Source organism: Pundamilia nyererei, unplaced genomic scaffold (genome assembly GCF_000239375.1).
Source record: "Pundamilia nyererei isolate P.nyererei 1_Seehausen unplaced genomic scaffold, PunNye1.0 scaffold00257, whole genome shotgun sequence".
In the NCBI taxonomy this organism is placed as follows: domain Eukaryota; kingdom Metazoa; phylum Chordata; class Actinopteri; order Cichliformes; family Cichlidae; genus Pundamilia; species Pundamilia nyererei.
This window is the reverse complement of record NW_005187658.1, coordinates 108934-124665: the sequence shown is the minus strand read 5'-3', so window position 1 is coordinate 124665 and position 15732 is coordinate 108934. Positions and strand designations below refer to the sequence as shown.

Genomic DNA, 15732 nt, shown 5'->3' with positions numbered 1-15732 from the left:
AAAATGCAGCAAGATATTTAAAAAACAGTTTTGTTGATTAAAAAACACTATATCGGATTCATATCGGTATCGGCAGATATCCAAATTTATGATATCGGTATCGGTATCGGACATAAAAAAGTGGTATCGTGCCATCTCTAGTATATATGCCCGTGTACAGCACCATTCATTTCATTAACACTGACGCATATGAAACTGATTAACAACCCACTCTCCTGAGCAGGAAGTTTCATTGATTTGATGCTGTACTCTATTTTTTCTGAGAGTATATAAATGCTAAAAAAGATTTGGTGTGTCACTGTCTCTTGAAAGCAGTACTTTCCAGTTTTCAAAGGCACTTTGGTACATTGATCCACACTCGTGGTTCATCTTGTGTCTTTGTCCTGTTGGCCCTCAGCTCCCACTGTGGCCCCGAGTGGACTGGGAGGTGGAGGAGGAGACCGTGATGAGCTCATTGTTACATGGACGGTGAGTGGAAAGGCCAAATGGGTTTTCTCTATTTTCCAAACAGAGCTGAATTTAGGTTCATATGTTTTCAAAGTTTTTCATTCATTCGTTAACAAATAGTCATTTTCTTTTCGTTTCATTCATAAAATGTAATCTAGTATCAGGTTAGTTGTTACTGTTTCATTCTAGTGTTATGGGCCAGGTTATTGTCGGGTGTTCCAGTACAAACAGATACTGTGATTTTAGAGGCAGTGTTAATGAGACCGGGGTGTTAATCGTCCACTCTTGGGCCAGACCCAAAACGGTGGTATTCCGATTACAAGTAGGAAACAATATAAGACACTTACAGAGATTCAATTAGACAGAAAGACAGAAAGACGAGCAGTTAACCATGATCAGTACTGGAGATACTGTGGTATCACTGTGATCATGATGGTGTTACTGGGACAGCTGGGTTCAGACTTGGTGTGTGAGGATGTCGATTTTGTCTCCAGCCCATGGCCAGAGAATACCAGAACGGTGACGGCTTCGGGTACATCTTGGGGTTCAGAAAGAAGGACACATCATCATGGACAGAGGTGCGAGTTCCACGTGTAGAGTCCTCTCGACATGTTTACTACAACAGCAGTCTGGCAGCGTACACTCCCTTTGAAGTGAAGATCAAAGCTTATAACCGCAAAGGAGAAGGCCCGTTTAGCCAGGTGGCTGTGGTGCACTCTGCAGAGGAAGGTGAGTACCGCTGACGTTCAGCTACTTCCACCACGGTGTGATCATTGTGGCAGATGTCCCAGTGTCCGTCCGAACTGCTACTTTACATGGCTGCTCTGATCGCATCACTGCTTTGTACAGAAGTAGTTTGTGGTGGATGTGCTTGTGCACTTGAAGATGTCGACTGGTTCACTGTAAACGTTGAACTGACTCAGTGACTCTGAGCTCACCTGCACAGCGTTCTGTTTAAATGACATGAATGAACCAAGAAACTGTTTCTTACTAAACACGTTTGTGGGACCACATGAGAAGCGTGCCACGGTTCCTGTTTCCAGTGTAATCTGCTTCTATCATGGAACCAGTCCACCATCCCACCACATCCCAGCTGTAGATATGAGGTTTGAACACTGCTCAGATACTGTGTGACATTCAGTCAACAGCAGGTTGGTATTCAAAGCTGAATGTACTGGTTTCTACTCTACCAGAGCACTCTGAAGTGAACGTCCAGTTTACCAGCAGCAGCATCTTGGCATGTTGCACTTAAAACACACACGAGGTAGTTAGGGAGGTGAAATACACCAGGTGATAACTCAGACAGGTAAAAGAACACAGAGACAAGACTGCTTTGCACAGGAGACGCAGAGGACAAGAAACAGAAAGAACCTGGTATCAAGAAAGCATCCATCCATTCTCCTCCTCATGTCTGAGTTTGTGGAGCAGGAACACAGAAACGCAGACGCGCTAACTCGAGTGTACAGAGCTGGAACTGAAACCACCGCCATGAACAGCCTCTGTAGCTGTTCATGGCTGACTGAAGTCTAGCCTAAAGAGGTCTCAAACTGTGGGAGTGCACCCATGCCTCTTTAACTCAGCTGCAAAGACTTTCTCATTATTACTGCAGTCTTGTTCCAGCCGCGGTCCTGCCTCTGTTTGCAGAGCTGACACTCAGTGTTTCTGAATAAACTCTAGATACTGGAAGTCTCACCTGAATGTTTAATGAGGACATTAGCTGAAGCTCCCAACCTGCACGTCTACAATACATAATCTATATAAGCTCAATTGGTTCTATATGTCGTTAGCAAGTTTACACATCTGTGTACTTAATTAAGACAAGACACAGTGGTGTGTACAGTCAGCTCCTACTTCACTTGCAGGTCCATACACCATTCTTATACTTAGAGACATGAGACAAACAACATTTCAGATCCATGCACGATGGAAGGCTGTGAGAGCACGGGGCAGGTTTCCAGTGTTTCTGAAGATCACAAGAAGATTTCTAATGTAACTCCACCTGCAGTCTTTTCTGTAACCACTAGAGGGCAGCCATAGTTTTAGAAAGGGTCACAGTCAGCTCACTTACAACTTGACTGATGGTAGTAGTCCATGTAATGAAAAGCCTGATATATATGGGCTGGTTAATCAAGCACAGTAAGAACATGGTCAGCAAAGCTGCAGCAGAAAAGTGGACAACACTGTAAGAGTATATAATTATGTGAGACAGTGCACATACTGCACATTGCTAACCTTTTACACTCTGGCTGACTCCTCACAGAGCCAACCGTGGGGCCTTCCAGCATCAATGCCACGGCACTGTCCGCCTTTGAGATCCAGGTTTCCTGGGAGCCTGTGCAGCAGCTCAGCACCAATGGCATCCTGAGAGGATACGAGGTGACGAGCTCAGTGACTTCATCCCTGTAAAGCAGCATAGCCTGTAACTATCACAAATATGTGGACAACTGAGAAAACATATCGTGCAGTCACAAAAAGCTGGTCTCTTAGGTGATAACTGTGTGTATGGGACACGCACGGCCTAAATGACCACAGTAAGGCAAACGTTTCAGTAAATAATGTTCAGAATATAACAGACGCAGGAAAATGTCAAAGGAAAGGAAGCGAAATAACCTGACATATTGATAGCACACAGATAGCTGGAGCAGTAGCACAATGCATGCATACTCACAGTATGTGTGCTCATTAAAGAGTGAATGCTCATCCACAGGGTGCAGCCATGTATCATCAATTTATATCAAACTACGAGCTTAAAAACAGCAGGAACATATATGTGGAGGAAATAATAGAAAATGACAGCAGTCTGATGGCTTTGTATCATGTAAAACCTTGTGTTATTTCAAACTTTGTCATGTGCTGTGGACAGCATGTGTGTCTGAAAGTGAAGGCTCTGAGTACTGTTCACATGGAGTTTATAAGACAACATTAATAATAATAATACCTTTGAAGAAACCCAAGGACGCTTTAAAAAGAGTATAAATATATAAGCTGAAGAAAGACGAGTGAAAGGTCTGTAGTGATGTGTCATTGTGCGTTAACAGATCCGGTACTGGCGGCAGCACGAAAGAGAAGCAGCAGCGGACCGCGTGAGGACGGCGGGCCTGGAGCCGACAGCCAGGGTGTCCGGACTTCGACCCAGCACTCGATACCACGTCGCTGTTCTGGCATACAACAGTGCCGGCACAGGACCGCCCTCGCCACGCACCGCCGTCACCACCAGGAAACCACGTACGGGTGCAGCGCTCTCTGTTAGAAAGATGACAGCACAGAGCACGTAACATAAAGCAAAGACAACTCACTCACAGAGACGTCTGCTCTCACACCGCTGCAAAGGACACACGAACCTTTCAGACCATATACGACTGCGTTTAAATTATGCAGGTGTAACATCCAGCTGGCTGCTCGTTGGTGTTTGCTCTTCACGATAATACATCTCAGAGAATGAGAATGTCATGAACACATTTATTTCTTGTAATTTAATCATAAATGTCATATTTTATATCTTCAATATTCATTACATGTAAGCGACTCAGGACTTATTTTGAATGACAGCTCATTAAAATCAGATTAATTCAGTGTTTCTGTCCTGGAGGCGAGCAGGCCCCAGCACAGTGATGCCTGACAGGAAACCATCCTGCTTTGCTTCTGCTGACTGAGTGAACCACGTGCTTTTATAGGAGAGTTTACTAAAGTTAAAGCAGATCTGAAGCTTTAATCACTTCACATACAAATGTTCCCTTTGGAAGCTGCATTCATGGAGCAGCTGTAAAGCTGCGTCCAGCAGTCTGTGCTCTTCTAATCACCGCTCTGTCTGGTGTGACTTTGTTATACAGGGTCAATACCCTCACAGTGACACACATGAAAATGGCTGCTGTTACTCAGGATGCATCATTTCTACTGAAAGGGATGAGCTCGATTCATTTGAAATGTGCTTTTTCCTCCTCAGCTCCCAATCGTCCTCCGGGCAGCGTGTCGTGGAAGGCTCACGGCTCGCGGGTCACGGTGAGATGGGACCAAGTGACAGCCATGCACAACGAGTCAGCCATACTGGGCTACAAAGTGAGTCCTGGATCTAAATACGATTTATGTTATTGATCCCACGTGTGGAGAAATAATCCGAGTGTTTGCTAGGCAAGCGCGTTGCATAGTCTTAATGCATAAGAGCTGGGCCAGGCTGTTACAGAAGTAAGCTGCTGCCTGTCCGGTGATGCAGATGGTGGTCAAGATTAGCTGTGATACACTTTCACCACCCTGTACCAGCAGCGTCACACCTGCAGGTGTTTGCAGCGTGCAGCCAATCACAGAGCCAGCCTTCCTGATCAGTTTGTTTGGTCTTATTCAGTCCTGAGCACTCTCTGTGCATGCATGCTGAAGCATCATCAGCTTCTCACATTTTGGAGTTTCCCCTGGAAAATCTTAAATGAGAACGTTGTTATGTTCTCCTAATATTCATATGGAGTACACGTTGATACCTGTCACCCACCTGCATGCTTATTAACAATAATAAAAGACTTGTAGTGGGATTGGGATACCAGTCAGCAGGATGGTCTACACTGGCTGCTTGACCAAGTGCAGGAAAGCCCATTAGTCTGAGCATGTCTCCAACGTGGCCCAAGAACATTTGATCTGTGCTTATTTCAAACTGCAGCTTTTGTTCATTTGTCATGGTCCAACGTGTTCTGTCACTCTGTGGCCAGGAGGTGGTTGATACGCTTTATACATTTGAATCTGTATTTACGGTCGGAACTTAAAGCCACTTGCATGTAGCATGGTTTACAGTACTTGTGACTAAAAAGAAAGTTTGTAACAGTCGATCATAAGAAAAGAACAAGCCTGCGATCAGAGCTCACAGCTGGGGAAAATCCTTCTTTTTCCTCCAGCATTCAGGGACTCGAGGATTGTCATGTCTGTATTCTGAGCACATACAGGTGTGTTGGATTAACTGCTTTCTTTCTGCTGCAGCGCTCATGCTCGGTAAGGTTCATCGTGAAACAGCTCACCTCATCGTGGAATTATGTGAACCAATAAACTGGCTGTAAAACAAAGTCAAAGATCTTGTTTATAAGCTTGTGTCATGTTATAATCACCCAAAGATAACTTTATCAAATCAACAGATAAACACTGTAAAAAGACTTTGTTCTGTCTCCAGGTTCTGTACAAGCACGAGGACCAGGCAGCTTTGAAGTTTCTGGACAAGACGAAGACGTCAGTGAGCCTGCCGCTGCCCAAAGACAACGCTTACATTGTGTTGGAGATTTGGTCATGGGGCGAGGGCGGGGACGGGCCAGCACACGAGATTATCGTGTCCCGGGATTCAGGTGACAAATCAGGAAGCACAAACCATATATTTCTCCGGTTTAATAGTTCATTAGTTAAAAAATAGTGCAAATAATGAAAGGAAAACACTTTTTGCTCCCTGGCTGTGTTACATTAGGCCAGATTTGCTTCGTGGTTTCCAACACAGGCCTCTGCTGCAGCACCGTCTCCACGCAGTCTAAAGGTTTCTAAACTGTACAGACTCTGTCAGCTCTGCTCTAGTCTTCTTGAGGGAAACCAGCCACATGGATTTTGTGCCCCTGTATTTCCATTCGTGAAGGCAGTGATTGCAGAGCCTCTCAGTGATACACTCCCCTCCTCAAAGACTTGTTTTAGCTGTCACTTCAGTCCTCTGTGGTCTTTCAGGCCTTTTCACGCTGCTCTGCTTTTTTTAAGGTTGAGGTCGATTTGGAAAGTTTTCGTAGCTTTTCCAGCCTCGTGATTGGGTCCTTCACTTATATTCAAGATGACAGTGAAAAAATGAGCAGGCCTCACCTGAATGTGGTTATTGGTCAGCTGTCCAGCTCATTTGAAGCCTGTTAACTTTGGGGACTGTGTATAGAAACATGTTTACTGTGCACTCTCAGGGACCAGTGAAAAGCCGTTATACAAACTCTATTCACCTTTTTACCTGTTTGCAGCACTTTGATTCCATGCACGTACGCTCTCATCGATAAATAGTTATGCAGAAGAAAAACGACCCCTGGAACCTGCATTTATCCAAGGCCATGTTATCTCCGAGATATGGTTTGATAAGGATATTTATAATGTTGATCATAAACATTTATGGCTTTAAATGTTAGCCGTTTAGTGCATGCTGGTTATAAATGAAGGTCAAGCCAGGAGATGTTTTTATTTGTGCACGTTTCTTGTTGTCGTCTAGGCTGTGATAGTAATGCTGTTTCAAGTCAGAGCTATAGCCACATGTACGCTGAGCTGTCCATGTGCTCTCTGTGTTGTAGGGACTGGTATGATGGTGCAGAAGGATGCCTCCTCCACACTGCCCTGTCCCCATGCCCACCTCCTCTCAGGCTTGGCTCTGCTCATTTCTGCGGTGGTGTCAGGCCTGTGATCTCGGCCAGTCGGAACTTTTTCTTATGGGTGGCTTGAAACTAATGCTCTCCTTTATGGATAGGTGGGTGTGGGTCCGGGGGTGGGAAACACGGGGATTCGCTTTTAATAATGACAAGGATCTTTGTAAAATGTCTGCAGGAGGTATTATGTTTGTGCACTGCTCTCAGTATAAACCATGCCTTACTGGGACACATGTGGCTGACATGCCACATGTGTCCTTGAAACTGTAGTTGGCAGGACTTCAGGTGTAAATGTAATAATAGAGTCAACATGGTGGAGGTCTGCGTGTTCACACTGAGGGCAGGTTGCTTACTGAGTCTACAGGTGATGTTAGAGCATTTGTCACTTTACCAACTGAACGTGTGATGAAATACCAGAGAGGCTGATGGTCAAGCGTTCTGCTAAACCTGCCAGGTGGCGAATTAGAGACAGAATCCAGCTCTTTCACCTGCGTCTCCTGTTTGAATCACAAAGTGCTTCTCTTGTTGCTCACAGTGTGAACACAGCATAAACCCGAGGCTCTAAAGAACTGCTAACTGTTGTTTCCAGCTACTGTCTCTGTGCTTGTCTCACGTGTCTAGATGATTATTATACTGTTTGATGTCTTGTTTCATTTCAGGGAATTGAAATTTGATTGTATTTAATTCTTTGTTGATGTTTTTTTGTTTTTTCTTTGAATCGTTTTGACAGGAATGTAAAAATACTTGTGTTTGTGTTTCTCGGGTTTACTCTCAATGTCTCTTGTGCTGATAGGCTGAGATGAAAAGGCCAGAGCAGCAGGGATGGATGACCGATCACCAAAGTTATCAGCAGTGTTGTAAACTGTCCTCACTGTAACCCCGTTATCAGCTCTTATGTAACGATTCTGCTCCACCACATTTTACAGGAAACATGTGGCCGCTGTCGTGTACATTTTTATCTACAGCTCGAGAGTTAAGATCAAACATACACGTCACGTGCTAAAAACTGCTGTTTTTTTATTATTTTGTTGTTGATATACTCAGAACCTTTGACTTGGTTTGAATGGTAGCTGCTGCTTAGGTCTAAGATGTTGGCAGGAATGCATCGTTTTGCTTTTCTACCCGTAAAACACTGCAATGCTTCAAACTGAGTTTTTACTGGACGAGGCTCTGTTGTTATTTTACATCTGTACCAAATGTTATTGCTAATGCATGCAGCGCTTAATATGCTGTTCATTGTTAATACAGTTTGTTCCTAAGTCAGTAAGTAAGAAGTCACACTGGTGGATTTTTACATTCCTGTGTTACATCAGTCACACTGTCTAATGCTGAGTCATCGCCATCACTTTCCCCTAATCCCAACCATGTATAGCAGCATTGTAGGATAAGTTTTCTAACATCATTTTATTGTAATATCCCCAAATAATCTCTTAAAGACATAAAATCCCCCTTTTAGCCAAATCACGGTTTCTTAATAATCTGCTCAGAATAATCATGGAAATAGTTCTGCTGTCCTTACACAGGATAACAATCAATACATGACTGATAGCTATACAATGCAAAAGGCTTAATAAGAGAAACTGATGCTATGAGAGGAGGCTGGGGAAGCTTCAGACAGGGAGCGTGAGTATGAGTCACTAGCTTGCTTTTCTCTTTGCTGGTGTCTGATGGCACCAAGCGTAGTGGTTGTCAAAAGGCTAGGAAGGAGGATTAATTAACTATGGAATAAAAACGGATAAAAAATAAAAGACTCAATATGGTGGACTGAATAGACTTCCATACTCATGCAGATATGTGCAAGCCACGCTGAATGCACCGCCTTGCTGAAGCAGTGTTGGGGTATGGATGAGCCTCGCCATCCAGGCCCAGCCAATAAGTCACTGAGCCCCTTAGCTGAAATCTGAAAGTACACTTCTACTACAACTTACACAGATGAATATCATTTGGAAATGAAAACCTAAACACCCTAATGCTGATAAGCTATTGCAGCGCAACTAGAGATCAATGTTTGATGGAGCAGCTTTGGAGCAGATTTCCCCAAGAGTGAACTATGAGCAAATGGTTGCATATACATGCCGTTTTTGTTTTGGGGTTTTTTGGTGAATAAAATGACTTGAGATGACCCCCCCCCCTCCTCCGCCTCCATATAGGTTGGTTGCACAGAACATATGGTCTACTGCCTAAGGTGAGAAATATCTCCTCACCTTCTGCATGCAGTGTTGAGATGCAGTTGATGGAAGATGAACTTGAATGTTAGTATTTATGCTGCGAGCGCTTCTTGGCTTACTTAAGGAAGCTGTGGAAGCAGTGGATCGCCATCTCTGTGTCAATCCAAGAAGATTGCAAAGCATTTAAGGCTATTAATATATTTTTTTAACATATCAGAAGAAGGTCACTTAAGCTTTTATCCCCCCATTCAGCCAAAGGGGAGAACGAGAGGTGCAGACAGGTGCCGACTGCCGACAATCAGAGGATTTCAGATTCATTTATTTTTTTGACATCCTGTTATTTTCAGCTGACATTGAGAGACAACTGAATTTGGCTTTAGCTTGGAGATTCTTGAATCCTTGTGCACAAGTTAAAAGATGCATTTGAAGCCTGGGGAAGCAAGAGTGGCCATGGGAGCGATTTCATCTAGCATAAACAGAGGACAACAGAGACAGCGCTCCCAGCTGAGCGAGAGATTTACATGTTGTTTGCGCTCACCAGAGCTTACAGATGGTACAGACTTGTATATGTGAAAAGTGTAAATCAAGCTCTTGCAATTGCACAGCACTGAGCTTGAAGCTGGAGCGAGAATTGCCAGGAGAATAGGTTGTAGTCCTAACAGAAATGCTATTACACCGTAGAACTTCATGGATGATGATGATGGGATTGAAGAAAATGTTCCCCAAAACCAAAATGACTGAAAGGCAACCAACATGTAAAACGACACAATCACACGAAAGGCGAAAACACTTTGTTTTCACTGACTGCTGCAAAAGAAAAGGCCAGCTCAAGGAGACAGTGCTCCCAAGGTGGAAGCTGACGGAAAGATTAAATCCAATCCAAGAAAACAATTAATCCACTGCTTCCCTCCAGATTAGCTGAAGAAATAATGAAAATCACTCACCCCAGAAGAATAACCTAAGTAATTTCCAACACTGATGTATCTATCGCGCTACCAACACTCAAATGGGAAAATGACCTGGAGTGCTCCCAATAACTCCCAATACTCCCAATAACATTTTCTCCATGACCAAAAATGCAAACGTACACAGTATAAATCAATTCACCCCCAACACAAAGGATAATGTTTAAAATGGGTTTAGGGAGCACAGACACGTGTTCACGGTGCACTTCAGGGAGGTCAGACGATTACTTCACCCATGTGGTGTGGGTATAATCATCAGTAGTCACTAGTGATCACGTGATTTCCCTTTTTAATATAAATAACATGTTTAATGTCTGCAGGATGAAAATTTGATTTTTTTTATTAGAAATTCTACCGAACAATCAGGCTGGGGTCTAACCCTAACCCCAAACTGGAAGCTGGTTCCACAGAAGAGGGGCCTGAAAACTGAAGGCTCTGCCTCCCATTCTACTTTTAAATACTCTAGGAACAACAAGTAGGCCTGCAGAGCGAGAGCCAAGTGCTCTAATAGGGTGATATGGTACTACGAGGTCATTAAGATAAGATGAGATGTATGCGAGGAGCTGTCACGCTGTCGAGGCGAGCCGTGTGGTGTTGGAGGGAAAAGGACCCAAAATGCAGGCAGTTGACTGATGCAAGTGACGTTTATTTGCAAGTAATAGGGTGATGGAACAGGCAGTGAGGAGTGAGGAATGACAAATGACTAAAGAAACCTAAACCGGGAAAACTAAATAACAAACCTGAGAACATACGAAACGGTGTGTGAGGCAGAGAGACGCAGAACCAACAACCAGCAGGAGAACACACAGGGCCTAAATACACACAGCAGTAATCAGGGGATGAGAGACAGGAGGGCAACACAGCTGGGAGGAATCAGAGCTGACGGGACAGAGGAAACGGAAACTGGACACACTCACATGAGACAGAGACCTTCAGAATAAAACAGGAAACTCGGACACAGAGAACCAGACAAGACACTGAACTGAACAGACAGATTCACACACAGACAGTGTGACACCATAGACAGAAGTGGGACCGGGGCAGGCACAGAACAGAAACCTAAGAAATGGCAAATCATAACAGAATACATACTCAGGATAAACAAAAGCATGAAGAGTCGTCAGACTCAGGACCATGACAGGAGCAGGATTTTGAATTCTGGATTTAACAGGGAGCCAATGAAGGGAAGCAATACAGGAGAAATCTGCTCTCTCTTTCTAGTCCCTGTCAGGACTCTTGCTGCAGCATTTTGGATTAGCTGAAAGGACAACTTGATAATAATGAATTAAAATAGTCCAGCTTAAATGTTAAGAAATGCAACCAGTGCAAATCAAGTCAATTTGTAGTATCACTCTGAGTTTTTTTTTGTTTTAATTTAACAGTTATATTTCACACATGCAAGAAAGCAGTCCTTGTTTAATATGCTCATTAAAGAAATTATTCTGGTCCAAAATGACTCCAAGATTTCTTACAGTTTACCTTCTGTTAGTCTGTGAAACCAGCACCCCAATACATGAAGTATGGATTGACTCTATGTTTGCAAAGTCCAGTTCCTGATGCTGAGTTTTACCAGTAGGCAGTGCAGATGGAGCTGCTGGGTGAGGAGTTCTAACTGCCTCTGATGTCCACCCCTCGTATGTCTGAGGAACCCTCACAGGATCTGGGCTGTTTGCCATGTTTGCACACATTCTCTGGTACAGACGGCACAGAAGCACACACACACACACACACACACACACACACACACACACACACACACACACACACACATATTAATGAAACTTATACTTGGATTTTTATCTTTGATTAAGAGTAAAGATGATTTACTTTTTGCAAAAGCATGAACACCATGTTTCTAAGATTTTTACAGAGTAGAGTGACCTCAGTATTGTCCCAAACAAAGCAGGGAATTAGAGATCATCATTTGTGTGTCTTTCAGACATTCCTGAAGTTTAACTAACTGGTGAGTAGTGTTGGTCAAGTTACTTGAAAACAGTAATTAGTTACTTATTACAGATTACTTCTTCAAGAAAGTAATCCCGTTACATTACTGATTACTTATTTTCAAAACTAATTGGTTACTTTATTACTTGGTTACTTTTTAAAAACATGACACACAACCTGAATACGTGATAAAGCAACAGACCTTTCAGGCCAATTCTATTTTTTCTGCCTAATCCATCATATGAAATTGAATCAAATAAAAAAAGGCTCTTTTAAAAACTTGTTTTATTAGTTTTAATCTTTTAACTTTATAAGATAAGATAAGATAAACCTTTATCTGGTCATGGTAGAAAGTACAAGAGCAGTAAAAATGAAGAAAAAAAGAAAAAACAATAGACTAGAATAAGATAAGATAGAATAACATGCAGAGACAGGATGAAAGTTATCATTGTGTTTTGGATGTGTGTGTTTGTGTCACGGTTCTGGGTCAGCATTTTGAGTTTCTTATTATTATCATTATAGATCTGTTTCAGTTATTCTTGGTAAGGGATCAGTTCTTAGGTTTTGCGTTCTCATGTGTATTGCAGTTTCTGTTCAGTGTCTAGTCTGTCTCTGTCGTGTCTGCATCTTTGTTTAGTGGTTTCTTGTTTCCTGTCTTATTGTGAAAGTCTTTGTCTTATGTTAGTGTGTGCAGCTTAGCTCCCCCGTCTCGTTAGCCCTGATCTCCCCCAGCTGTGTCTCCCTTCTGTTACCCATTCCCTGATTACCACCCTGTGTATATTAGCCCTGTGTTGTCCTCAACCCAGTGTCACGTCGTACCCTCAGATTCTGCCTGTGTGTTCCAGTTAGTGTTTTCATGTTTGGTTTCTGTTTTGTTGGTGCCAGCAATAAAGCTGTGGTTTTCAGTTATATTTCCGTCTCAGAGTCCTGCACTTGGATCCACATCTCCACCTCCCCGCACACAGAGCCCTGACAGTTTGTTGTGGAGTCTGTCAGCAGTGGGGAGGAAAGACCTGTGAAATCTCTCCGTCCCACACTGTGGGTGCCGCAGTCTCCCACTGAAGGTTCAAGGTTCTTTATTTGTCACATGCATAGTTATACAAGTATAACACACAGTGAAATGTAGCCTGACACAGGAGCTGCTCAGTGCTGTCAGAGTCTCCTGCATGGGGTGGGAGATGTTCTCCAACAGGGATGACAGTCCCCGGCAGAGATGCTGCTGCCCCAGCAGCCCACACCGTTAAAGATGGCTGAGGCCGCCACAGAGTCATAGAAGGTCTTCAGGAGTGGGCCCTCCACTCCAAACGACCCGAGTCTCCACAGCAGGTACAGCCTGCTCTGCCCTGTCCTGTAGAGGGCGTCTGAATTATGAGTCCAGTCCAGTTTGTTGTCCAGATGAACACCAAGGTACCTGTAGCTGTCCACAGTCTCAATGTCCATACCTTGGATGTCCAGTGGTTGCAGTGGAGGATGTTTGTGCCTGTGGAAGTCTACCACCAGCTCCTTGTTTTTGCTAGTGTTGATCTGGAGGTTGTTCTGCGTTACTTGTAATGCGTTACTGTAATCCGATTACTCTTTTCAAGTAACGAGTAAAGTAAGGGATTACAATTGCAAAAACGGTAATTAGATTACAGTTACTTTCCCGTAGGAACGCTGCGTTACTGCGTTACTAAAACCGTGATTTTTTTTTTTTTTGCGAGAATGTCTCATGACAGTGACGTAAGCGAGTGCAACGTTCGTGACAACAGCTGTGTGCAGATCAACAGTGGATCATATATCGAGTGTGGGAGAGAGTATGAGCGTGCAGCGTTTAAAGCGTGGAAGTACTGACCTTACTTTGAGTTTGATTCCATAAAAAGTGACAAAAACATTAGTGTCCGCTGTGCGTGGGAAGAAAACTTCTTTTTACAGCGAAAAAAACCCCTAAACTTCCAACAAGCACCGAGTAGCTATGACGTAATGGGAAACTCACAGAGAAACTCGCGGATTCTTCCACTGACTGCTGCGGCACACCTGCACCAGGGTAAACCTCCGCCTACCCCAGTGTTGCTTAATAGGTGAAAATAGAGCAACACTCCCTGCCAGTGGCTGATGCCCTCAGCCGCTGAAAACGCTACGTCCAGGAGGGAAGTGACGGAAGGTGAGGTAAGTGACGGAAGTGACGGGGAAAGGTAAGCGACCCATGTTGTAGGTGACGTCAGACGCCGGAGATTTGTCGGGAAAAAAAAAAAAAGCGAATGGTAGCATAGAGTTTAACAAAGTTTTTTCAAGCTTCAGTATTGCCAAATAAACGAACCAACTGTCATATAACTAACAACATCTGTCCTATCATCTCTAACACCCTGGAGGACAACGAGGAGAGTTTAGACGCTCTCCAAGAAAACATCGACCGGTGCTTCGAAGATTTAGTGATGAAGAAGGCCCAGAGCGCGTCTTCCCCGGCCAAAGTTGAGACGGGCGATATCGCCCGGCAGACTCCCCCGGCACAACATCGCCTGCCAGCAAAGATATCATCGACATCCTGGAGTCAATTGATAAGCGATTGTCCAGTTTTGATGCAAGGCTGTCCCTGGTGGAGATCTTACACCGGGAATTTAAATCTCTAAAAGAATCCCTGGAGTTCAGCCAGCGGCAGGTGGAAACACTTGCTGCGGAAAACGTCACGCTACGGGAGTCGGTCAAATCTCTAACCGAAAATGTGACCCAATTAAACATAGAAAATAAAAAAATAAAAGAGACCGTTATGGATTTACAAGCCCGTAGCATGAGAGATAATCTGGTGTTTTCTGGTATTCCAGAGTCTGCCGGAGTGGACCCGGAAACGACCGTGAGAAGCTTCATTAAAATCCACCTGAAGCTGCCGGAGGACACGGTGAAAAACATAGGGTTCGATAGAGTGCATCACATAGGGGCTCCGAAGACAGGAAGACCACGTCCTATTGTAGCCAAATTCGGCCACTTCAAGCAGAAGGAGCAGGTGAAGAGTTGTGGCAGAGAGCTGAAAGGAACGGATTTCAGCGTGAACGATCAGTTCCCCAAAGAGATCCTGGAACGACGCAAGGTCCTGTTCCCAGTCAGACGTAGTTTTATCCAGAAAGGCTCCCGAGCTGTCATCGCCGTGGACCGGCTCTACGTGGACGGACAGCTCTACCGCGACCCTGGCATCACTCCATGGCTGTATTGACCGCACACCAGATAAGAATCCGCTACACTATCCTCTTCACTCACACTCTCTTGTATTAACTTTTGCTTAACTATGTAATTTCAGCTTGCTAATTTAGTATAACGTCGCCGTCACTCTCCGCCAACGCTTTAATTGGAATGTTTCCGTTTTTATTTCTTTCTCTCTCTCTTGTCGCGCACCTTGCTCTTTGGTTTATTTGCTTCTCTTTTCTATCACTACATCGATCACCTGTTTCCCTATCCATCCACAAGCGACACTGTCTATTTCTACATGCTTACTCTGCACGATCACGCACACACATGCGTTTAAAGGTAACACATTTACAACAGCCACACAGCGCACACAGATATAGGACACACGCACACATTTGCTCATATTAATTATTATGCACACACATAGTCAGACCTATGGAGCTTCTCGCCGCGCATTTTCTTCTCTTTACTCACCAAAAAAAAAAAGAAAAAGATGCGTTTCCATTTTCCTCACCCGTCTAAGCGAGACACACAGCGTACATCATTACCCACAAACACACAACTATGGGCATGCTAAGATTTGTACATGGAATGTGCATGGAGCTGGCTCTAGGGAAAAAAGGTTAAAAATACTTAACCAACTTAAAAAATTACAGGCAGACGTTGTTTTATTACAAGAAACCCACATGCCTGTCACAGGTTTGA

General features: G+C 43.9%; 1 protein-coding gene across 1 annotated transcript in view; it reads left to right on the top strand.

The window, feature by feature from the left end:
- cntn2 (contactin 2) overlaps positions 1–10352 on the top strand; it is a 112152-nt gene extending 101800 nt beyond the window's left edge. Inside the window, exons 17-23 of the mRNA XM_013915095.1 lie at positions 398–468; positions 942–1176; positions 2708–2823; positions 3486–3672; positions 4391–4503; positions 5594–5762; positions 6723–10352. Coding sequence (XP_013770549.1) covers positions 398–468; positions 942–1176; positions 2708–2823; positions 3486–3672; positions 4391–4503; positions 5594–5762; positions 6723–6832 — 1001 coding nt within the window. The 3' untranslated portion in view covers positions 6833–10352. The remainder of the gene's footprint in view (positions 1–397; positions 469–941; positions 1177–2707; positions 2824–3485; positions 3673–4390; positions 4504–5593; positions 5763–6722) is intronic.
- The last annotated feature ends 5380 nt before the right edge of the window (positions 10353–15732 follow it).